The sequence below is a fragment of the Archocentrus centrarchus genome, chromosome 22, assembly GCF_007364275.1.
Source record: "Archocentrus centrarchus isolate MPI-CPG fArcCen1 chromosome 22, fArcCen1, whole genome shotgun sequence".
Classification (NCBI taxonomy): Eukaryota; Metazoa; Chordata; class Actinopteri; order Cichliformes; family Cichlidae; genus Archocentrus; species Archocentrus centrarchus.
Window position 1 is genome coordinate 6,553,892 of NC_044367.1, and position 23,745 is coordinate 6,577,636.

Genomic DNA, 23,745 nt, shown 5'->3' on the forward strand with positions numbered 1-23,745 from the left:
ATAATTCTGAAAGCTATGTCATGACATAGGCCTTATGATTCTGAGTAAAAAGCTATCATTCAAAACTTGTTTGTAAATATGTTTTTTTGTCGAGCATTTTTCAGTATCACGGGTAATCCAGCAGCAGTAGTCTGTACATTCTTGTTTATATCACAAATAGGAGCTGCTAGGAGATTATTCTGGAACATTTTAGAACAGCGAGTCAGTTGTCGACAGAGCAGCTGTTTATCTTGAAGCGCTTGGCGGGGATAAAAGCTTTGGCAGCAGTCGTTTCCTCGCAGGAAGGTGTAAAAAATCTGCTCGTTTTTTTTTTTTTTTTAGTCTAAAGGTAGGACGAGATGGTTTGAACTTTTCATGCAGAATAACATGTTTCTCACAGCCTTGCTCGATTATGACCTTCCTTTTGGTAAATGTTTTACTGGTGATTGTTAAATTCTGGTAAACACAGAAATGAACTCCTATTTGCATCTGACATTTTTTTTTTTAACCACATAAAGCCACATCAGTTATTATCCTGATGTAGAAAATGTGTAGATTTCTGTAGATTTCCTGAAGGTGCAGTCTGTCTCTTTCTGTAACGTCTCATCATGGTTTATGTCAACATTTTAATAAAATATCATTTATTGTTAAATGTCGTTGTGTTTTTAAACATCACAATTAAGAAAGAATCTGTTGACTATTTCTGCAGTGGGGGCACTGGGGCTTTTTATTTTAAGTATCTTACTTTAACATCATTTCTTAATCATATTCCCTCATGCATCTTCATACATAGAAATATATAGTTCTGATTTGATTCACATGAAGTCAAGAGTCTACACAGACAGACTTATTTAACTACAATTACTGTATTTTAATAACTTTTACCTTGTAAGCAGTTTTAGACAGAATATGGTTCTAATCTAAATGTAAGTGCTTTTAATCATCACAAAATCATCTGTTATAGCTGACATTTATCTGTCAGAAAAAAGATCCCTTGGATTGAGTCTTAAAATGTTCCTACACTTTAAATTAAAAAAGAAAAAAATAGATTATTGTATTTATTTTCTTTATTTGAGAAGAGTTGTTTTTGTCCTGTCCTTATATTCGTGTTACTGATATAGAAATGGCGCCATCTGGTGCCAGAATGCATGAAGACAACAGGAAATATTGAGGTACGGATGAACCACTACAAAAAATTATTTTCCAGCCATTCCTACTTTATTATTCATTGTTGCTCTATTAATAATGTAGCTACTCTCTGAGGTGTAAGTTGAAGCCTCTGCATGGATGTGTACTAGCACTGTTTCTCAAAAAAAATAAAAACATCCTACTTCCTACTCTGAAGTAGTCACAGTCCAGTCAGGTTTGGGGGCTCTTCAACATCATACTATTCAGTGATAGGTGCATCGCTGCCCATCATGTTACCAGTGCTGCTGTTTGCTCCTGCAGAGTGGAAGAACTTTAGTAACTTTGGGGATCCTCTAACTTTCCATGTAGCATCTACCACCATCACATAAACAAACATCTCAATGTGTCCAAACCTTCCACATCTACAGAACTCTCTGCAGTCTCTACTGAGCTGGAGAGAGCCCAGCTGGGTGGGTGGAGGGTCTGGTTTTGATTATATTGCAAGTCAAGAGTCTAGTCCAGGGCTCTTCAACTCCAGGCCTCGAGAGCCCCTGTCCTGCAGGTTTTAGATGTGTCTCTGCTTCAACACAGGAGTCAAATATAGAAGTCATTAGCAGGACTCTGGAGAACTTGACTGCATACTGAGGAGGTAATTCAGCCATTTGATTCAGGTGTGCTGGATCAGGGACACATCTAAAACCTGCAGGACAGGGGCTCTCGAGGCCTGGAGTTGAAGAGCCCTGGTCTAGTCTCTTCAGAAGTGAAGCCTTTTCATTGGACCATAGGGGCTACACCTTAAATATGAAACATTAAGGAAAAACCTCACTTATTTCCAAACCCTGGTTACAGCACTGAGTGAGAGTCTGAGCTCTAGCACATGTTGCTCTGCTGACATTTCACTTGTCCAAATCTTTGTTCGATGCATTTAACTCACACTCAACACAATGATCATAAAATACAGAAAGATGCATAAGAAACAGCACGAGAGGGCCGTCACTGCCTCCACCTGCGGAAAACTGTAAGGGTGGAGGCCAACAGTCCACCAAAGCAAGCAGGCAAGAGTCACCATAAACTAAACCGAGTGTTTTGCTATAAAATGAAGAGCAGGGCAGCGGCTTTTGTACAGGTACACAGTTTAATAGTTATTATAGACATTTTATATACATTTCAACAGCTGTATTCTACGTGGTACAGCCTTTAAAATCTGCTGTTCATAGTTTGTAAATAAAAAACAAAACACAAAACTCATCAAATCTCGCAAACAGAATTTTTTTTTTCTTCATTTTTTGGAAGACTAAAAAAAATATTTTATTGTATTAATCATGCATTACACAAACAAGTTACACAGTAAACTGTAGCATTGGTGAAAATAAAAGAAGAATTGTGATCAGTCAGGAGATCCTCGTGTTACAAATACCTTCAAATAAAAAATAAAACTGTGGATCGTAACAAACCATGCCAACAAATTAGACTTCCCCCGTGGGCCAGCCAGTGAGACAGCAGCTTTCCAAAAAGTGAAGCGATATGAAGGAAGAGGAGGAGGAGCAGAAGTCTCAGCCCGAACCGTACAAAGCCGCACCTTTACCTGTTTACGCTCACACTGAGCCTATGCTGCATTCAGGTACCCTCAGCCAGCCTGTAAAACCAAATATTTGCTGGTTTATTAGACTGGGACCAGTTGCCAGCACAGTTTAACTGGAGCAGGTTAATGGAAGATATGCAGACCTGTGTTAAAATATTTAATAAGAACATTTTATGGACTTTACATGTAACCATTTCTTTGACTTCTCTAAGGGCAAAACTTGTTTTCACATGAGCATTTTTGGACAATTTTTATTCATTAATAGTTAAATTCAGGTTTTTTTTTAAAAACACACACACACACACACACACACTTTATTAGATACACCTATACACAAATATTACGACTGCCTTGCGATCTTCACAAATCTCAGAATGTTCCACTTTTAGTGACACTGTGTGTGTGTTTGTGTGTGTGCGCACGTATACAAATACATCAGTTGAGTGGGTCAATGTATAAAACGTGTCTGAATGGAGGAAAAAAATAAAACTAACATTAGAAACACCTCATGATGATGATGATGATGATCTGTAGATGATGTAAGAACAGAATTATTACTTCAGTCTCAACAGAAAATGAACAGCTATCATAATAATGTGTAAAAACTGCTCATATAGAAGTGGACACAGTGTATACAAAATCTTCATGTTCATTTATGAAGCTTGATGCACAAAAAAAAGAAAAAGTTCCATGTTGGAACAGACTGATTATGAGGAAAAAGGCACCGCTGACAGTTCAGTAAGTTGTGTATTTGTAGCTCAATAAGTTCTTGTAAAATTTAGCATTGCTAAAACGTTTTAGCTCTGACCTCAAGGATTTGGATCCAGGTTACGTGAATGACTCCTTCCCAACAGGGATTTTCCTTCAGCGGTTTTCCATGCTAAAGAGACCGCTGTATTTCTAATCGCCTCTGGACTGACTCGACAATCACACTGACGTCTTTGGCTGCCAACGTAAATGAGTGAACAGATTTATTTAACAAGGATTTGGCACTTCGCCTCATTCATGGGTCTGCTCTTTAATCCGCACTTTAAATGCAAATTTCACTTTTGTTGTATGTGTAAACTTTTTCTTTCAGTCAGTTTTTCCTGATACAGCACTGGTATATGGTAGGTTGATATGGAAATTTTATTGTTTTACAACAACATTGTTTTTTAAAGGTAAGCTCAGGTTTGTCTCATGCCAGCGCTGGTTCAAACCGACAGTTTTAAGGTAAGATTCTGTTTTTAGTGCCAAAATGTGTATAGAAAGCACAAGAACTTCCCTCGGGATTAACAAGTTCTTATCTTGTGCTTCAGAGGATGTTTGTGGACTCACATGCTCTCCCTCTGGAGCCAGCTCCTTTGACATTCTCACTGTGATAAGCTGCTGTCCCACACTGGAACATGTGCTGTGTTTAAGTTTGATATTTAGCATTTGTCTAAAGCTTTAAACTGGATGGCCATTACAGCTCCGTCCTCTTCCTCGGTGGCAGCAGCAGCTCCGACTTTACGTTATTTGAAATCAGGATCCAAATACTGAAGCCAGACATTGTGACAGATCAGACTGAGGTGAGGTTTGTCACGTGATGGGCGGCTCCTGTGAAAACTGGACAGTTTAACAGGAACCGGAGTCGTCCTCGGTGGCAATAATGAGATGTTGATTTAAAAGAACTTTTAAAAAGACTATAAAAACTAGATTTACTTTACACAAACAAAAATATGTAACTACAGTAATGCTAAAGGTCTGAGTCCTCCACTTGTTACACTTTAAAATGTAGGGCTCTGCTCAGCCCGGCAGGAGGCTGAGGTCGGAGAGGATTAACCGAGCCTTCGTTCTCGCTGCAACACTGGCACAGACAAAAAGAAAAACCTGATATTTAAATCATTCTGGCTGCTCATGGAGTATTTGGAAGCAAAACCCACAACTAATTCTAATTTTCCTTTAAATTCTTCTTTTTCTTTTTTACTCCTGTAAAACCTGAACCTGAAGCTTCGGTTCAGATTTAGTGATTAAAAACAAGTTCAAGCATCAAATGTTCTCATGTTGAGTCCAGCTGAATGTTTCTGGAGGTTTAAAGGAAAAATCCCCCTCAAACGTGATTCCAACACTTTTATGTTCCACTGACTCTCAGGCTCTCTCCTCAGTATGTTTCCCTCTTATAACATTTTCTGAACCGCAAATTAAAAACACACATCAAACTCAGATTTTCATACAGATATGAAAACTCAATTAAATTACACACAAAACACGCAGGTGTTTTTGCAACCAACAAACCATTTTCAACAAGCCAAAGGCCTAAAAATCAACTTCAATAGTTACTTTCCAGTGTACGAGCATTAAAAGATTCACGATAGCCTCCGATACAGCCCGGCTTGTGTTTCTGTGCAGAAACCTGGATCAGGAGAATGTGATACTTAAAACAGACCTGAACAGAGATGCTCCGTGTTAACACTCAGTGAAGAAGCAAAGTGTACAAAGCACAGTTGTTTAACAGATCAGTGCAATGAGAGAATGCTTTAAAATGCTCTCCTGAGTTTGACTGCTCGAATGTTTGACAGGTCTTGGGAGGCTAATCATAATGACCCAGTCTTGGACATTTCCAGCTGTATCGTCTGATGTTAGTGTCAGTAAACGGCTCCATTTACATTTGTTTTAGTATTCCACTGAAGCTTCAACGTCTTTCTCAATATCAGCAAATATCATCCTGGACTTAGGTCATCAGTCCACTGGTCATAATACATCTGAGGCTACTTAAAATGCTGTTTGATATTTTTACAGATTCACCGAACCAGCCAAAGATCCCTGGTTTGATCCCGGGAGGAGACACAAAAGGCCAAAATCAAATATGTGGACCTGCTGTGGCAACACCTTGTGACTAACAGAGCAGCTTTTATGATACAGAATGATGGAGAAACCACGGGGCACCCAAACAACTGTTCAGGACAGCAAGCCTGCTCTAAAACACCCTGAAAGCACAGCTCCACACACAGAGGGAGAAAAAAAAAAAAAAAACACGCACTGGATCTGCGTTTCCACCTGAGGAACTGCGCTAATGTGAGGAGTTAGTCTGTGGGTTTTGTTTTCGGCCATTAATCAGCATTTTACAACTGGCACTTTGCAAAACTTGCAAAGTTTCTGGGTTTAGCTCAACGATCTTCGACTCCACGTGGAGCCAACGTTCTAGACCTCTGATAACTGGGTCAACAACCTAATCCAGGTCACAATGTGAAGGTCGAAATTAAAATGCTTTTTTGCATTTTGCAACTACAAGAAAAGAAAGGACTGAAAGTTCCTTTGTATGTGTTCAGACCACAGGAACTGCCCCAGCAGGCACAACATCAGTAATGCAGTAACCATCTCGGTTCCCGGCGTTGTTGTTTTGGAGCACTCAGAACTGCACCAAAATCATGATATCATCTCGTAAGTCCAGTGGGACAGGAACAGGAGGAGCGAAAGGTGCAAATACATCCCTGCAACATGTACACTACGGTGCTACAATCCCACTGTGCAATGCGCTACATTTTACCACTGCGTAACATACTGCTAGGTGACAACAGTAAGTTGCAAGTGAACAATGGGTTAACTCATCAGGATGTGACGTTGCTTCCATCGACAGAGAAGAAGAAAGACAACAAAGAACTAAACGGCTCTAATTTTGGGGGGATTTTTCCTTTAAGTCTGTCCTCTGCTCCAGCTCTCCTGACTGGGATCAGGAGGTCACACTAGTGTTAATATGAGTGGGGAGGGGCGTGTAGTGTCGAAGCTACCTTAAGGATTCTGAGGGGCCAGATAACATCACAGGACCAACGGGCTGCGGGTGAGCTGCTCTCTGTTGACCGTTTACACGTTTCTGCTGTTGAACATCCTTTAGTCTCTTCAATTAGCTGCAGGGAGACCACACCACTCCACCTCTTAACTTAAAAACTTTGTGTATGAGCGTTTGTTCGGTTGTCCTTTGGAGATTCTGTCACCTCCAGTCTTTCATATTAATATATATTCTGTGTTCAGAGATCTGAACAAACCTGAATCCTGTCTGTGTACAGACTAGCCCCTCTCGCTCGCTGTCGGTGTCCCTCACCCCCGAGGTCATCGGGTTCCTTTTTTTTTTTTTTAAAAACAAAAAAAACAAAACAAAACTTCTCTTCCTTGTCTATACGTAGACCCTGGCAAGGGCATCGGCTCCAGCGGAGGCAATGTAGGCCTTTGAGGGGTGGAAGGCCACGTCGTAGATGGCCTCCTCACTCTTCTTCCGATGAGCTGTGATTTCTTGAACGCATGTTTTACTGTCTAAGTTCCACAGACGCAGAGAGCAGTCGTGACCTGAGGAGGAGAAACATTTGTAACAGATTATGTCAGTGTTGTTAGAAAGCAAATTTAACGACACATAATAAACAAGTAAATACTCATTTCCTCATCGTGTGACCTGAACAATGATAGACACTGATGATTGTTATATTAAAATCTTGAATGCACTGATAGATTTGTCACATTTTGGTCAAAACTCCCGGCGACAACATGAGCAGAACTGTTTGAATTAGGGAGGCAGAAGCGTTTGGGAGGCACCTGTGCTTAGTTTCTGTGATCAAAATGGACCCTGAGCTGCCTTTCCTCTGGAACATCAGCCAGTCCTAGCTCAGCTGAAACCCGGACCAACCGAAAACCGTCTTATGTATTAAAAGTTCATGACGGTGCAATTATAATAAGACTGAACAAGTATGGCTTGTTTGGAAGTGGTTAAAGAGGTTGAAGCAAAACTTGTGCTCTGAACAACTTCATTACTCGGCCTGCGACCTTCAACCTCTTTGGACTATTGCTCCATGGACCTTGGAAGTAGCAACAGGACATTAATCCCAAACACACCAGCAAATCTACAACAGTGGCTAAAAAAGGAATCAAAGTGTTGCAATGGCCCTAAGAGAGCTGTACATAAACAAATGCCAACAAAGATCAATGAACTGAGGCACTGTTTTAAGGCTGTGCTATATATATTGTCCGTGACAATATTGGTATAAATTTTTAAGTGCACTGTGGTCCAGACCCCTCTCACCCCTGCACTGACAGAGCCTCCAACCTTCTAACCTTTTGGTTAGAAGCCCAGCGCTGAAATGCTCTCGTCTTTAAGGCCTTGAATGACTTTCTGAAGGCTGATATAGCCGATATTTGCTATTCGCTGATATATTAGTGCTGTCAAATAATTTTCATTCTTCTGATGATAAATGAAAACGAGTAAGGAAGAGATAAAAGAAAGGCTGTTCGATGTGAAGAGTGTTGACACTGCATAGTCTGTCCACCAGAGGGCACCCTGCAACTTCCCTGTTGGCAAAACAACAACCAGCTGATCTAAGCAGAGGGCCAGAGTGTAAACAAGTAACCCAAGAATGACCAATCAGTCATTGTGTCTCCTGCTGTCCGGGTAACAGAGTAAAATTAAAGCTTTAACAGCCTGAGTAGCACTACAGCAATCATGGAAGCCATCATGCTTAATAACTGAAAAATTGTTTGGAAATGCTTTTGCACCCAAGTGAAATTGAGTGCAGCTACTCTGTGCTCTGGAAATTTAGCATATTTCCAGCGCAAGAAAAGAGACCTGCTGACTCGTGGTTAGCCAGCTTCTGGACGGTTCACAGTGAAACCCAGTGCTTGAATGTTTGACAGAACCAGTGAAACCTGCGTCAAAGCCAAATTGTCCAAAAAGGCTAAGATGTGTCTGCTCCTCTCTTGAAGGGAAGTTAACGTTGCCTTAACACATCGGTCAAAGTCTCTGAATAACAGTGTTTACTACTGAGAAGAAACAAGGTGGCCCAGAACTACAACAAGTAACCTGCAGCCACAGTTCTCACCACTCATGAAGAGTGTGTGCAAGCAAGATGAGAAGCCCGTCAGCTTAACCTGCAGCACTGTAGGTGAGGGGGTATCAGCCTCTGGCGTTCCTGACCTGGTCTGTTTGACCTGTAGACTAAAGATTTGCAGCTATCTGAGAACATGCATTCTTCATTTTGTGTAACATGAGAGCATGTACACTTATTTATATGGGGCACAATGGCAAACACTGGGGTTTGCTTGGGAGACTGTTAGGAAAGTGCATCACCTGAACAGAAACAGAACAGAGAGGCTCCCTCCGCCTGCAGCCTCTTTGCTGTACAGTGAAACAGAGAAGAGAGATGTATCGTCTTGGCTGGTCGGCACAGCGGCGGTGGCTGACCCAGCTGACAAGAGTCTCTCCCGTTCATCCTCTGAAACTGGGTCCAAAGACTTGGGGAGGAGAGGGTCATGCCCTGTGAGCATAGTACCTCCCAGCAGTTTCTCCACAAACGTGACCTGACATCTGAGGATTGAGTGCCAGAGCTGGTGACACAATGCACAAGCTCTCTCCGTGCACGGAAAATTCCCAACTGAGTGGTGGCTATAACCAACAGATGCAGTTTAACCAACTTCAAGGCAGAAGGCAACAGAACTAACTAGCAGGCTAACCTGGCTAGTCTTATGCTCTTCACCTCACTAAGAACTGAGGAATGACTGTGATGGAGTGCAGCTGGGGCCTCACAAATCATCGCAGGTCATATGCCATAAAGGCATAAATAGAGGTGGCTTCAGACAGGTGTCCTAGCTGAAGACACGTTAACCCATTCTGTGTGCGCTGTACAAGCTCATCTACTGAAAAGGAACAGTCAGTCACATTATGGTACAAAGCAAAGACGTGTAACTCTTGCTTTCTACATTTACAGCCAACAGCCGAGCAGTAAGTTGATGATGCAGCGTGTGTTTGTCCCTGGTAGCAGCTTTGTCATCATATAAAGTAAAGCCATCTAAATTCAGTGCTCTATCCTGAGCTTCACGAAGACTTTTTAAGATACTTACTGCCAGACATCAGGTAGATGCCGTTGGGATCCACAGCCAGGCTGGTCACAGCATCCAGGTGAGCCACCATAGCATGGATCACTTTACCTGCACACAGGATACAAGATACACATAAGATATGTATGAGATACACCTAAGCACTTCCAGAAGCCTTAAGGATTCATCCTTCTAAAATCAAAACAATTCAAATGTGCACACAGACACTACACTAACAGAACTGGACAAAGTTCAGAGTGTCAGTGAAGTAGACACTGAAATCTGTGAAGATGATGGGCACAGCTGGTGAGCAGCTGCAGACTGACCTGACTTGTTATCATAGAATTTGATGTGTCGGTCTTCATGAGCAGTGATGGTGACCGGCAGCGTGGGATGACTCACCACCTTATTGATATGATTTGACCCCGGCAGTGCTGAGGAAGGGGAGAGAAGAAGACAACACTGTTTCCTGTCCTCAAAAACCCATCACACACATCACATTTGTTCATGTGTGTTTCCGCTCTTACTGCCATCTCCCTGTCCTTTCAGCACCAGTGCTTGCTGGGAAGTTTCCAGGTCATACACCACCACGTCTCCGTCATTAAAGGATGCCACCATGTGGGCGGGGTCACAACCGTTGAAGTCCACCGATGTGGGGATCCCGTGCTCTGTAGAGACACACGTGTTAATGAGTCTGTTAAAACTGTCTCCTGTAGAGAGCGCTCTGTCCTTCTTCTCACCGTGGTTTGTGTTGAAAGTGCTGATGCAGGGGTTTTTCTCTGTTGGGTTCCACAGCTTCACGGTTCCATCGGCCGAACAGGACAGGAGGCGGTTCTTGATGCCACTGTACGCCAATCCCCACACAGCATCCGTGTGTCCTACCCAAGAACCTGCCAGGACGCTGGGATCTGATTGGAATAAGAGGTAAAAGACGGGAGGGATCTTGTGTTTTAGTTTCATCCTTCTGACATAGTCTAAATTTAGAAAGGATCCTTTAATAAAGGGAAGACATTTTAAAGAGTGTGGATGTTTTTGTAAGGTTTTGCTTATTTAAAAAAAAACAAAACAAAAAAGTTCCCAAATTTTTTAAAAGGAGATATTTACAAAGTGAGGACATTTTTTAAATGAAGGTTTTCCTTCAAAAAGTAAAGACAAGGAAAGTGGCCTTAAAGGGAGAAGAGCCGAAAAGCTTGTAAAGACCCCCCCCAACCTGAGCTGTCTTCAACTCTGCCACCTCCAACTCCTCCTCCTGTCTTTGTGTTAGTACCACCATCTCCAAACAGCAGGTCTCACTACCATCTTGTAAACATTTCCCTTTGACTCATGCTTCTATCCTCCTGTCACAAATCACCCCTGACACTCATCTCCACCTACTCCCCCCTGCCTGCACCCTCTTGTGCAGACTTACCCCCCCCCCCAGAGGGCTTTAGTTGGAGGGAGGTGTAGGTCAACATTAGGGACACACAAAGAAAATCCTCAGATACATTAGGAATAGTGTGTACCATAAGTGTCATAGGGGTCAACATTGGAGCTGGGGATGTTCCACCACTGGATAGTTGAGTCGAGACCGCCGCTGAAACACTGTTCACCACTGGAGGTCATTGCCAGTGACAACACTGGTCCACTGAAGAGAGAAAAGAAGCATCAGTGCAAGAACATTTACTGGGGCAAAAACACTACAAGCACCCAGTAAACAATATAAACAGTTATAGATGAAATCACGTGCACACAGGTAACCTTAACAGTCTCGTTTAATCCTGCTGGTTAATGAGATCTCTGGTTGAACAGTCAAACAGTGAGAGTGAGTCTGGAGCTCAGACTCTTCTCTGGTGGACAAATTGTCAGCAACATCAATCCAATAAAGATTGATGCAGCAGATCAAAATCTGGCAAGCTGGTACATGAGTAGTGAAGGTTCTTTATAATGTACTATAACATTTTAGACATTTAATATTTTTCAAACTGTTAATATCTGAATTTTTGTATTTTCTGATATTTTAACAATTTCTTTTTTCAATTTTTTTAAATGAATATTTTATGAAACATCTAACTTTTCAGATATTTTATTACCATTTTCCTTGTGGGTTTTTTTTGTATCTCATGCCAACATTTTAATAAATTTTAGTACTATGAACTGGACAATAATTTCTTGTTTTTCAGACATTCTGATATCAAATTTTACAGATTTTTAAAAATATTTTCTGGTATTTTACTAACATTTTTCCTACACTATATTAATTCTTGCTGCTGAGCTCATTCTCTGTAGTTCCAGGGCATCAACATCAGTATTAATCAGCTGCTCCAACAGCAGTCCACCACAGGTCTGAGCGCACTTTTTTACATGTTTTAACTATAGTTACTTAAAAGATGAACACATTTGATGATTTGAAAGGAGACAAAATGTAACAGAATCTCAACCATCAAACAAAGAGGAACACTGCATAAAGTGTGTGTGTTTAGATACATACACATGGGCTCTGAATGTGTAGATCGGTTCCACGTCGAAAGAGGCACTTCTGAAAAAAAGAGTGAAACAAATATGCAGATTGTTTCTGAGTCGTGATCATCGTCAAACAGATTTTCATCAACTGTGTTACAGGCAGCAGCGGGTGACTGTTTCTCCTGGACACTGATATGAGGCACTGTAGGGTGGTAAGTCCTGAGGGGTGTGGTTTTTTTTTTTGTTTTTTTAACAGAATACCGCAATGGAAATGCTGCGATGAGGAGAAAATGAGATGCTAATACTAAAAGACCTGTCAGGTTTGTAAGGAGAGGATTTTCCTTTGAAGCAGAGCGAACAAAGGCTTTTCTAGATGATGAGGAAATACGGTCTGTGCTGAGCTTTCTTTTCTCCACCAGCTAAATTTAGCATTCCTCTCAGCAGCTGATGTGTGTTAATCAGCTGTATAAGGCCTTCATCTGCAAATGGCTTCCAGTTGGGATGCAAGCCTTGCACTAAGTTAATCAAAATTCTTCCTTCAACAAAAGACCATAATTTATGATGTGTGAACGTGGTGTTGGTATACAGTAAATAGACTTACAGTATTTAACTACTGTAGTAATCCCTGTCATGGCAAGAAGGCTCAGCTAAGAGAAACAAGCACAAACATGCTCTAACTAGAGAGGATGACCCCAGCAAAGGAAGGACGACCAAGGCCGTCAGGTGCTGACTGTGTATTTAAAGGCAATGGCTTATTTTACATAAACTTTGCTGTAATTTATACCAGCGTCTCTTTATTATTCTGGTAGTCTGCTTCGAGGTTTATGTGTCTGGTTTTACTCTACTTTTTGGCAGGGACGGTCTTGGTGAGGTTCCACAGTTTAAGGGTGTGATCCTCAGACACGGTGACCAGGCAGGGCTCAACGGGGTGGAAGGCCAGTGCTCGGACGCCATCGAAGTGGCTCCGTAGCGTGTACTTGGAGTTCCATGTCTTCCTGAATGAAGACTCCTTGTTGGACGGCATCTGAGAAAAAGCAGATGATGATGATGATGGTGATGATGTATTTTCTAAAGAACGTTTATGTTTTCAAGTGCAGCTGAAGGTTTTTTTCTCCCTCACATCATAGCCATAGTCTGTTTCATCATTGGTGACTGTGAGGTCAGCGAGGTCGCCCAATCCCAGCACGCTTTCCAACACGTCGTCTGGCCCTCCCAGTAAGAAGGATTTCCCCCCACCAGTAGGAAATGGCAATGGCTCCGCTGCAGAGTGAGAGTCTTTAATAAACACACTGTACCTCTTAATTACAAGATTATATTCAGCAACTGTTGTCATAATGACTTCATAGCCACAGAATTAATTCAGTGGGAAAATAATCATCACGCTAATCAAGAATTCAATTTATTTATTTAAGATGGATAATATTCAGGGAGAGGGGGACGGCGTTTAGATCTTTACAATCAGTGGGACTCGTGTACATCTCTCACCCCACTCTGTCCCGTCTCCGGAGCTCCGAGCCTCACCCGCCCCCTCTCCATCCTCGGCCGTCACTAAGAAGTCAAACTCCTTCAGAGCCTCCTCCGTGTCAGCATCATCTTCTGATGCCAAGCCCTCGTTTCCCACCTAAAAGAACATGAGAGGAAGGAAGAAAAAAAAACACAAGTCAAGAACCAAGGAAAAAGTGCAGAAGGACGGAGGAAGAAGAGAAGGTATAGGAGAAGACATCCAGAGTGGTGATTTAAAAGGGGCCGTCTGCTTTTTGTGTACCTTGGTCTTATGTTTCTTGGCTCGGTGATGCTTGTCAGTGCTGATGTCATCCATCAGGTCGCCTTCATCATCCTCGTCTTCATCACTGTCCTCTGTGTTTTCCAGAAAGTTAAAAGTCTCCAGAACATCACCTGGACTCCTGGACATAAACACACATGTAGTGACACTTGAAGTCATTTAAGTTACTTTATATCCATATTCTTTCCTGGGGTGTCCTTGCCCCACCTCCAGTGGCTCTGTGCCACACATACGACAGAATACAATCTATTGCCGTGTATCCACTAGTACCTACTCAGTGTGACTCGGGTGTAGGTGGAGTCAATAAAGCAACACAGGCAGAAGTCACTTGACATAATCTGTATGTGACTCAAATGCGGTTATTAGCTCGGAGACCTCCTGATACACCTTTTTATTTCTCGTCTGCCACCAAGGACAGAAACGTCTGCACCTTGTCGTTGCACCACAGTGTTGGTTTGACGCTGTAGGGGTTTCAAAAATGGCGCCTTTGATTCTGGTGATGGTATCGCTCTCATGACTCAGCTAGTGTTACAGTCCCTGGCCAATCAGCGGCATGCTGTTCTTCGATGTCACATTTTCAACTTTGTATCGCTTAAAACCCCGGCTGAGTTGTTACTAAATAAGTACCTGGTAACTGGTACCAGGACCTAATGGAAAAACCCTATAAACTGTGCGGAGTCGAGTCATGCTGAGTAGGTACTAGTGGAAGCGCGGCATAAGTGTGAGACTAGCATGTGAACAAGCAGTTTGTTTGTTTCGCTGTTTTGTGTTTTTTGCTGCTATAGCAGCTTTGCTAAAAGCTGAAATAACTAAACTACTGGCCGGCACTGCATGTGAACGTTATTAGCTCATAGTGTTATCTTGATTGGCTGTCAGAGTTTCAGAAGTGTGTGTGTATATGTGCACGCGCACCTCTTGTCCTTGCGGCGCTCTGTCCCATTGATCAGGTGCTGCAGGTTCTTGTTCTCCACAGATCCATTCTGCTCAGAACTCGACAGGCCAAGCAGAGAGCGAACCCTCTGAGTACGAACGTCGAGGATGGTGTCTGTATATCCGACTTCCTGTAGGTACCTGAACACCACACACACTGTAAACTAGACATAATCGGGTTCTCAACTGCTCAAAAATGACGTAGCTTGCTGAAAGGCTAAAATGAATTTTATTTGCCATTTCTTTCTATCTACTTGAGTTATGTTATTCTACTGAGTTAGCTTTAAAAATCATAAATACTTCTTTTTTTTTTAATCATTTCAGCATTTGGTTTCCATTCCAAACATAAGTGTTCAAATGTTGTGCTCTTACTGTCTGAGAAGCTGTCGTCCTTGTTTCCAGGTGAGCTGACTGTTGGCATGAACAGCAGAGACCTCTGAGTCTTTGGTGTCTAAAGGACAGACACAGAAATACTGGTTTATATCGCGCTACCTGCTGGATGCAACACAGAGATGGCAATAATCCATTTACAGAAAATCTTCAGCCTCTTCTTTTAGACTTCCATCAATTGCACTTAAAGCTGTAAATAACTACAAGTCCAAGAGACAGCTCGGATCTATAGTCAGATACTGCTGAGGAAGTTGGGAAAATAATAAGTCAAATTAATTTAAAAAATAGTATTAAAGCGAAATAAAAAAATGCAATAAAAGTATTCATGAAATGTAACAAAACAGACAACCATGCTCTTCCTAATCGGACTGCACAAACCATTTTTGATCCAGTCTAAAAAGGCCACACTGGATATGAAGCCAAAAAGAGATGAGTGGATTAAAGAGGAGGCGAGTAAGTGGGGAATAAACATATTTCTTTATACGTCACGTACCTGATTCAAAACTTGGCATCTTTATTTCTCCTTGGTTTAACTCTGTTCCATATTTTAACTTATGGTATTTTGCTCTGAAAATGAAACAAAAGAGAAACTAATCCTCTGATTTACATGGTTAAACATCAAAATTAAAACTATATTTTTTTAAATGCATTGTGACCATTTTTCACATCACAGCATCACCCCAGCACAGTGAACAAAGCCTGAGGTCCTCGAAATTTTTCTTGTTCATCATGTGAATTCTAATAGTCACATTCAGGGATTAGAGCCTGCCTCTGAGAGCAGGAAAGGGGAAACAACCTCAACTTCTCAACACCAACAATAAACTAAAGAAAATGTATTTGCCAGTGTTATCTACACATTTAGACACATGTAGCATCAGGGTGGTGTGCCTGCCATGTCAGGGGAGAAAAAAAAAACATTTTATTAAATATGTATTTAATAAAATGTACTAAACATTTCTGAATTGATTGTGTTATTAAAATGCCCAACTCTGTAATTAGAATTATAGATCAGAAAAATCAGAATCACTTCAAATGTCACAAAATGTCATTAAAATGTAACAAAATGTCAAACTGTTCATATTGTAACATTTAAACTGAAACGTACGATGGTGACGCTCACGTGTTTCTGTTTCAGTACAAAACAATGATCAAGCCACCGTCAAGTAAAACTTGATTTCTCTGCATCACTACTCTGTCAAAAGATTCATTACAAACTCAGATGTGATTTTAGTTGAATTTAGTTGAACAGGGCTAACACAAAGAGACAGAAACTCGCTCACGCTCACATTCACACCTATGGCCAATCTAGAATCACCATAACCTAACATGCAGGTCTTTGGACTCAGAGGAAGCCAGAGTGCCCACGGAGAACCCACGCAGACACGGGGCACACATGCAAACTCCACACAGAAAAGCCCCAGCTAGCTAGTGAAATTGAATCTGGGATTTTGGGATCTGGGCAGCACGGTGGTTAGCACTGCTGCCTCACAGTTAGAATGCCATCTTGAAGGCCTGGGTTCGAGTCCACTTTGGCCCGGGCCTCTGTGTGGAGTTTGCATGTTCTCCCCTGTGTCTGTGTGGGTTTTCTCCGGGTACTCCGGTTTCCTCCCACAGTCCAAAGACATGTAATTACTGGGGTTAGGTTAATTGGTCACTCTAAATTGCCCATAGGTGTGAATGTGAGCGTGGATGGTTGTCTGTCTCTATGTGTTGGCCCTGCGACAGGCTGGCGACCTGTACAGGGTGTACCCTGCCTCTCGCCCTATGACAGCTGGGATAGGCCTCAGCTCCCCCTGCGACCCTAAACAGGATAAGCAGAAGTGAATGAATGAATTGATTTTCTTGCTGCGAGGCAATAGTGCTAACCACTGCACACCCCACATAAATCTACTAGTTCCACCCCACTGGGAAATTTATGTTCAATTAAATCCATCATTACTTTGAAAAAATCTCTATTTTGGACGGTTAAAACCTGTGTTTGTCCCACGCTGACTGGCTCTTTTCACTTTGTCAACAGCTCTACAGCGGATGTGAAATTAATAAAGAATCTGAAGTATACACATAATCTATTACATCACTGGTATACAAAAATGACCCAAGAGTGATGCAGAACAAATTTAAAGCAGTGTGAAGCAGAACTATAAAAAAACTAATCAACTTTTGTACTCAAGCAAATGAAATCATGTCTATTAAGACATTATTTGGAATATTAAGTTCTTTGTGCCAAATTTCTATATTTTGAAGGAGCCGCTTTGGAAATAAGTAAGCGGCAACCCCTGAGAACACACAACAACCACAGACGAGCTGCGTTTCACATCCATGACAACAAAACCCTGACACGTTATTCTAAGCATGACAATGGCTTTCTGCAGACCTGCAAACTGAGGTGAAAGGTGTCTGTATGCCTGAAAGTGAGGAAATCAAAGATCTGACCTATGATTTAAAAACTGATCAGCACTCATATAAATTTATTTTATATATAGAGTTTACTGTAAAGTCGAGTTATGACCCCCTACAGATCACCACCAATTCAATTCAATTAGCACCAGAACAGCAGTCGCCTCAAGGTGCTTTATATTGTAAGGTAAAGTCCTTACAGTATTAGAAAGAATCAGCATCTTACCTTTCCTGCTTTAACGCGTATTCTAACATTTTTATTCTTCTAACCAGGTCGTGCTTCAGGTTTTCCTGGCCCTTCCTCTCTCCCTGCAGGAATGCTATCCTCGCCTGGAGAAACATACAAACAAAGCATTAATGAGTTCAGGTCACAGTGTTATGATTCATTTCACATCTTTAAAACCCTTCAGTCACAAGACAACACATGCCAGGAAGTATTAAACACTTCCTCTTTAAGGGAATTTCAATGATGATTCATATTCTGGCCATGAACCTGGACATTAGAATGTGCCCACTCAGCATGTGTGGGAACTCAAAGACAAGATAGAAAGAAGATGATCAATTAGAATCACTAGAGTCTGGACCTTTTCTGACCAGTGAAGCCCTCTCACCTATTAGGCATCACTGCTTCTTAACTGACTGACCGCACCTGTCTGTCAATCAGTCCAGCAGCTGCTCTTGAAACCCAACACTAATAGGTCCCAAGAGCCATTTATATACACAGTGTTCTCTGCCAGCGGGCCCATCATGACATGAAATGACGACAGGAAACTCAGAGGTCCTCCCCCGGCTTGAGAGAGAGAGAGACAGACTGCGAGGGAGAGAGTGGTCAGGGGAGAACTACATAACTAACCACACTAATTCAGCCCTGCAGTGATTGGCCGGCTCTGTGACTGACAGCCACAGCTCCACGGCAACCCCCAAGATCCCTCTGACATACCAGAATGAGTGTGTGAGAGACCGTATGAGCTGTGAACGAACACATGCACACACCCACAGAATGAACAGGTTGTTACTGATGTATAAATGCTAGAACACTGATGAACACTCATGCATTTACTGTAAAGTTGGAAGTAATCAGAAAATCAGGGCAGGAAACATTAAACTTCATTCCATCATTGATTACATTTTATACACAGTAAAAACTATGAGACCACACAAAAAAGACAAGCTTTACAAGCTTATTCTAAATGGTAAAAAGTTATTTACTTGCATATTTTGTAAAGTATTATGCGTTGTTGGAGGTTGTTTAAGTAGCTCCATTTTTGGGTACTAAATAGTCATTGGATGCTGACAGGGAGTTCTTGCTCTCAGACATGCTCGGGCTTGTCTCACTTTTGTGCACTAAGGAATGTAAATGCATGATATTGTATAGCAATGATATTGTGATATGACATTTTTATATCATATAAAAATGTATACCTGTATTATTGTTGACAACATGATATGGTGCAGCCCTAAGTCATCCTCAAGTGCACATTAAGCTTTACAATTCAATTTAGGGTTTTTCTTAAGTTTCTGAGGTTGCATTAGCAATGTGGTGGGTGTTTGATTGTTGGCTTTTCTCTATATTGTTGTAGGGTCTTTACCTTAAAACATGAAGTGCGTTGAAGTGACTGTTATGATTTAAGGCTATATAAAAAAAACTGAATTGAAAATTGTTGCTCTTCTTGTATAAATATGATATTTATATTATCGATGCTCCTGATCTTGTTCTTTAAAAATAACTACATCATTTATTACACGATTGTCATCTCCTGTTTGTTGCTGAGGCGGATTCTTCTGTGCAGGCGTCTCTGCTATGAAAAGAGGAGACGACCGCTTTCTCAGCTTGTACCCAAGTTTACTTACAAGAACCTACCAAATCTAGAAATATGTGGCACATTAACCCAGCAGTTAGTCTACAACGAGACAGGTTTTGGTTTCAATTTTTCAAAGCGGTTTATATTATCGTGACAAAAATGTTGTCATTCTCTAAAGAGCCCTTATTTTGGTTTTAGCCGCAAAGGCTCTGACTGTACTTAGAATAACGAGTGTAGCCAGCGATCTTTCGCTCCACCTTGGTTCATTTTTTCCCTGCAGCACCACCTCTTTGCTGTGTACTGTGTGTGTGCGACAGAGAGTCAAGTTTGAAGCCTGAGGCACCAAAGAATAATGGAACCTCCAGCAGTGTTCAGGTGTTTTCAGTCCCACTGCCACAGGTGTATTAAATCAAGTACCTAGCCATGCAGTCTGCTTTTAAAAACATTTGGGAAAGAATGTGTCATTGTAAAGAGCTCGCTGAATCTGAGTGTGGCACTAGATGCCATGAATACAACAAGTCAGTTTGTGAAACTTCTTCCTTACTAGATATTCCACAATCAACTGTAAGCAGTAATATAGCAAAGTGGAAGAGTTGGCCAAGAAGTGGCAGACCACATAAAGCTACAGAGTGGGGTCAGTGAGTGCTGAGGTGCACAGTGCATAAAAGTTGTCAACGCTCTGCAGAGTTCCAAACCTCCTCTAGCATTAACAGCACATAAACTGTGCACCTGGAGCTTTACAGCATGGGTTTCCATGGCCAAGCAGCTCTTGTAGATGGCCCAGTACTTCTCACCATATAGAGTAACAATGGCTACTGATCACTGCTGCTGAAAGGTTCAGCTTGTCTTTAAACTAAAATAAAAGCTAATCCAGGTTTATGAAATTGGGATCTAATGTTTAAATGTAAAGATAAACATACACACCAAGAACAAAAGAACACACAAAAAGCAATAAAGGCTGGGATCATAATGTCCAGTGTGCAAACAGATGATTTCACTAAGAGTCCTAAACAGTTGAAACTGACGTGACAAACTCAATTACTGCTGTGTCTGCTGCTGCAACATAAGCCGATTAGCCAGAAATTTTAACCAGTTTTATAAACCACACTGTTACATTAGCTCACAAAAAAAAAAAAAAGAATTTTTGTGAAAGAAACTGGCTTTATTTCTTGTATTCATAGTTAATGCTATATTCACCAACCAAATAGCATTATCAATATTTCATCAAACTCCAGCAGAGGGGTAAAACCGGATAAGACTTATGAGTGACTTTAAGCCAATCAGAAAATATCCTGCAGTGTGAGTCTTTGTCGATCACAGTAATCTGTGAAAGGCTGCTGCAGTCTCCTCAAGGCCAGTTCATCTGGATCTGTAAAGGTTTCAGTTCTCAGCTGAAGACCAAACCCCTCCCAGCCAGTGCACCTGGTGTGCATGAATCAAGCACTCCTTAGGGACCTGAGTGAAGTCAGAGCACTGGGGTGGTGATGATGATGACAAAGGTGTGTGTGGGAGTGTGTGTGTGTGTGTGTGTGTGTGAAATGAGCTCACTGGCCCAGATTTGCCACACTGACAGATAAGACCAGTCTGAACGTGGGGGTTGGGGCATCGGAACAACTGCATCATGAGACACACACATTTGTACTTGTTCTCTTTGTGAGGACCCTCACTGACAACCTGCCCTAAGACAACAGACTAAACCTTTCAAAGTTGTGCAGTGACCAAACACCAACAGGAAATGTCCTCATTGAATGCGTCGAGAAACAGGAACACACGTCAAAGTCCAGAGAAACTCTTCAATCCTCAAAAATTACTAATTTTAAAGAACAAATATATTAAAGTTTAAAGAAACAAGAAAAAGTCACAGATTGTTTAATCATCTTTGTGACTGACAGGTATTTGGACCTCAGTCTCTGTGTGTTGCAGTTATTTTTGGGCTGGTCTACTTTTAGAGCCCAGCTGGGATCAGGCTGTCAGAACAGGTCCCAGTAGGCCAGGCCACCACAGCCCTGCCATCCAAAACATGCCCTCCCCCATCTACAGCTACTCTCTCCAGGTGACAAAGACAACCTCTGACCTGATCTTGATCACACAGAGATTTTGGATTTAGTACCGCCTCATGAACAAAGCTCAAATTTAGTTCTGTAAATTCTTAAAAGACAGCAAACTGCTCCCATACACTGCCAGTTTGATTTATACATCCACAGTGGAGGTTTTTTGTAGGCTTATTTGAATTATTAGCAACAAAACTGTTAGCTTATTCTGCCACATATCTTCAAATCTGCAGATTCTGGTAAGAGTGTCCAGTTTACACAGCAAACAGGAACAAACTGATACGTACCGATACCCAGGAAGATATTTGATTACCATTTTTGAACCCCCAAAACTGTAATGGTTTTACAGGTGGGGGCCCACTGACATTTTTTCCCTAGTTTTGCATTTGGCTAGGATCAGTGTCACTACTGAGGTGATATCTGGACCCTACAGAGGCTGCAAAGAATCAGAATCAGAATCAGAATCAGAAGGTTTTATTGCCATATGGGTGAACAGGTTCACAGCATTAGGAAATTGCTGCGGTACTTCGTGCTTACAGAAAAAAAAAAACGAATAAGTATAAAAACTATAAGACAATATACAAGTATACAAATTGCAAATATACAGAGATATTAGAGCTATGACTATAACACAATATTACAAAATTACAAAATATACAGTGCAGAGACTTATTAAAAGATAAAAGAATGTAAACTATATTCCACTAATATGTACATCAGTGCAATCAGACAGGTGCATAGACATAGGGTCATCAGCGTTTGTGGAGGGTGGTGGTAACAGTCTTAGGGTAATTGTTCATGAGTCCAACAGCAGAGGGGAAGAAACTGTTCTTATGGCGGGAGGTTCTGGTCCGTATGGACCGTAGCCTCCTGCCTGAGGGGAGAGGGTCAAAAAGTCTGTGCCCAGGGTGAGAGTGGTCGGCTGTGATCCGACCTGCACGCCCCAGTGTCCTGGAGGTGTACAGGTCCTGGAGAGATGGGAGGTTACAGCCAATCACCTTCTCAGCAGAGTGCACAACGCGCTGTAGTCTCTGTTTGTCCCTAGTGGTGGCTCCAGCGTACCACACAGTGATGGAGGAGGTGAGGATGGACTCAATGATGGCAGTATAGAACTGCACCATGGTCCTTGCTGGCAAGTTGAATTTCTTCAACTGCCGCAGGAAGTACATCCTCTGCTGGGCCTTTTTGACGACAGAGGTGATGGTGGGCTCCCACTTGAGGTCCTGGGTGATGGTAGTTCCCAGGAAGCGAAAAGAGTCCACTGTGGTGATGGGGGTGTCAGTCAGGATGATGGAGGGTAGAGGGGCTGTGTGCTTCCTAAAGTCCACTATAATCTCCACTGTCTTCTGGGCGTTCAGTACCAGGTTATTGTGGCTGCACCAGGACACCAGACGTTTGACCTCCATCCTGTAGGCCGACTCGTCCCCGTCTGAGATGAGTCCGATGAGAGTCATGTCATCTGCAAACTTAATAAGCTTGACAGACTGGTGGTCAGAGGTGCAGCAGTTGGTATACAGGGAGAAGAGCAGAGGAGAGGAAAGGTAGTCTAACTCCTCCAGGATGGCACATCAATACGTGCCATTACCAGAAGGTTTGCTGTGTCTCCCAAGTATCAAGATTTAAGCAGCTAACATTAATGCGTGTGCCAGCCACACATTCATGTTTAATTCTTGATCGTAACTTTACTGTTCGGTGTTGTGGACATCAACTACTTTAGCTGCTAGTGGGGGGAGGGGCTGTCATTGTCTGTCTGCAGGTGCTTTGTGTTATCTGAACGAGGCAAAAACGGCACTGTTTTTATCAATACTGCTGCAAATGACTATTTAATCAGATGGTAATTTTTAGTATTGGTGCACAGATTTTTTTTTTTTTTTGACAGCCCAAGATCATATCACTGAGCCTGAGAAACGGCCACTGCAGCCTTGCTGAGTCCATGTCACCAAAACACAACTGAGCACAAATAAGAAAAAACAGGTGTTATTATTATTATTATTATTCATTATGAATTTGCATATACAACACAGACAAAATGTATTTGGAGTGTGCACTGGGATTTTCTTTGTTGTTGTTCAGCAGAGGAAGCTCTTCCATTTTAACAGTCGCAGCAACTACACTGAACACCACTCTGGAACTCTTCAGGGTATTTGTGTCTGTTGCCAACAAATCTGAAGCTGGGTGAAGATTAGGCAAATTAGCCCAATAACGGATTAAAAAGCCTCTGTGTGGATTGAGACAGGATTTTAGAACACACAGTTACACTCTTATGTGACTGTACAGCTTGAATGGAAACTCACCTGTCTGACTTCAAACTAGATCAGAGTTCTGACGTGCACAGGTAAAAAAAAATCTGTCAGTGAGGGAGAATTTTATCTTGGGATGCACTGATCCAATAACTGGATCACATATCAGTCCAATCCTGACTCAAAAAGCTGGATCAGATAACAGTGA

General features: G+C 41.9%; 1 protein-coding gene across 2 annotated transcripts in view; it reads right to left on the minus strand.

Moving 5' to 3' along the window:
* The window catches only part of strn3 (striatin, calmodulin binding protein 3), a 36,049-nt gene that overhangs the window by 5,357 nt on the left and 6,947 nt on the right, over positions 1-23,745 (minus strand). Inside the window, exons 2-16 of one of the 2 annotated variants that reach the window (XR_004019025.1) lie at positions 17,671-17,774; positions 15,541-15,614; positions 15,030-15,108; positions 14,640-14,798; positions 13,710-13,848; positions 13,430-13,565; positions 13,065-13,204; positions 12,790-12,968; positions 11,973-12,020; positions 11,008-11,129; positions 10,246-10,413; positions 10,033-10,173; positions 9,832-9,939; positions 9,530-9,616; positions 2,981-6,991 (exon numbers count right to left, since the gene is read on the minus strand). Coding sequence is in view for 1 of the 2 variants with exons in the window: in XM_030718273.1 (XP_030574133.1) it covers positions 6,822-6,991; positions 9,530-9,616; positions 9,832-9,939; positions 10,033-10,173; positions 10,246-10,413; positions 11,008-11,129; positions 11,973-12,020; positions 12,790-12,968; positions 13,065-13,204; positions 13,430-13,565; positions 13,710-13,848; positions 14,640-14,798; positions 15,030-15,108; positions 15,541-15,614; positions 17,671-17,774 (1,854 nt within the window). In the remaining variant the exon portion in view is untranslated. Of the gene's footprint in view, positions 1-2,228; positions 6,992-9,529; positions 9,617-9,831; positions 9,940-10,032; positions 10,174-10,245; positions 10,414-11,007; positions 11,130-11,972; positions 12,021-12,789; positions 12,969-13,064; positions 13,205-13,429; positions 13,566-13,709; positions 13,849-14,639; positions 14,799-15,029; positions 15,109-15,540; positions 15,615-17,670; positions 17,775-23,745 lie in introns of those variants that run through there. The other variant, XM_030718273.1, reaches the window with a different exon arrangement.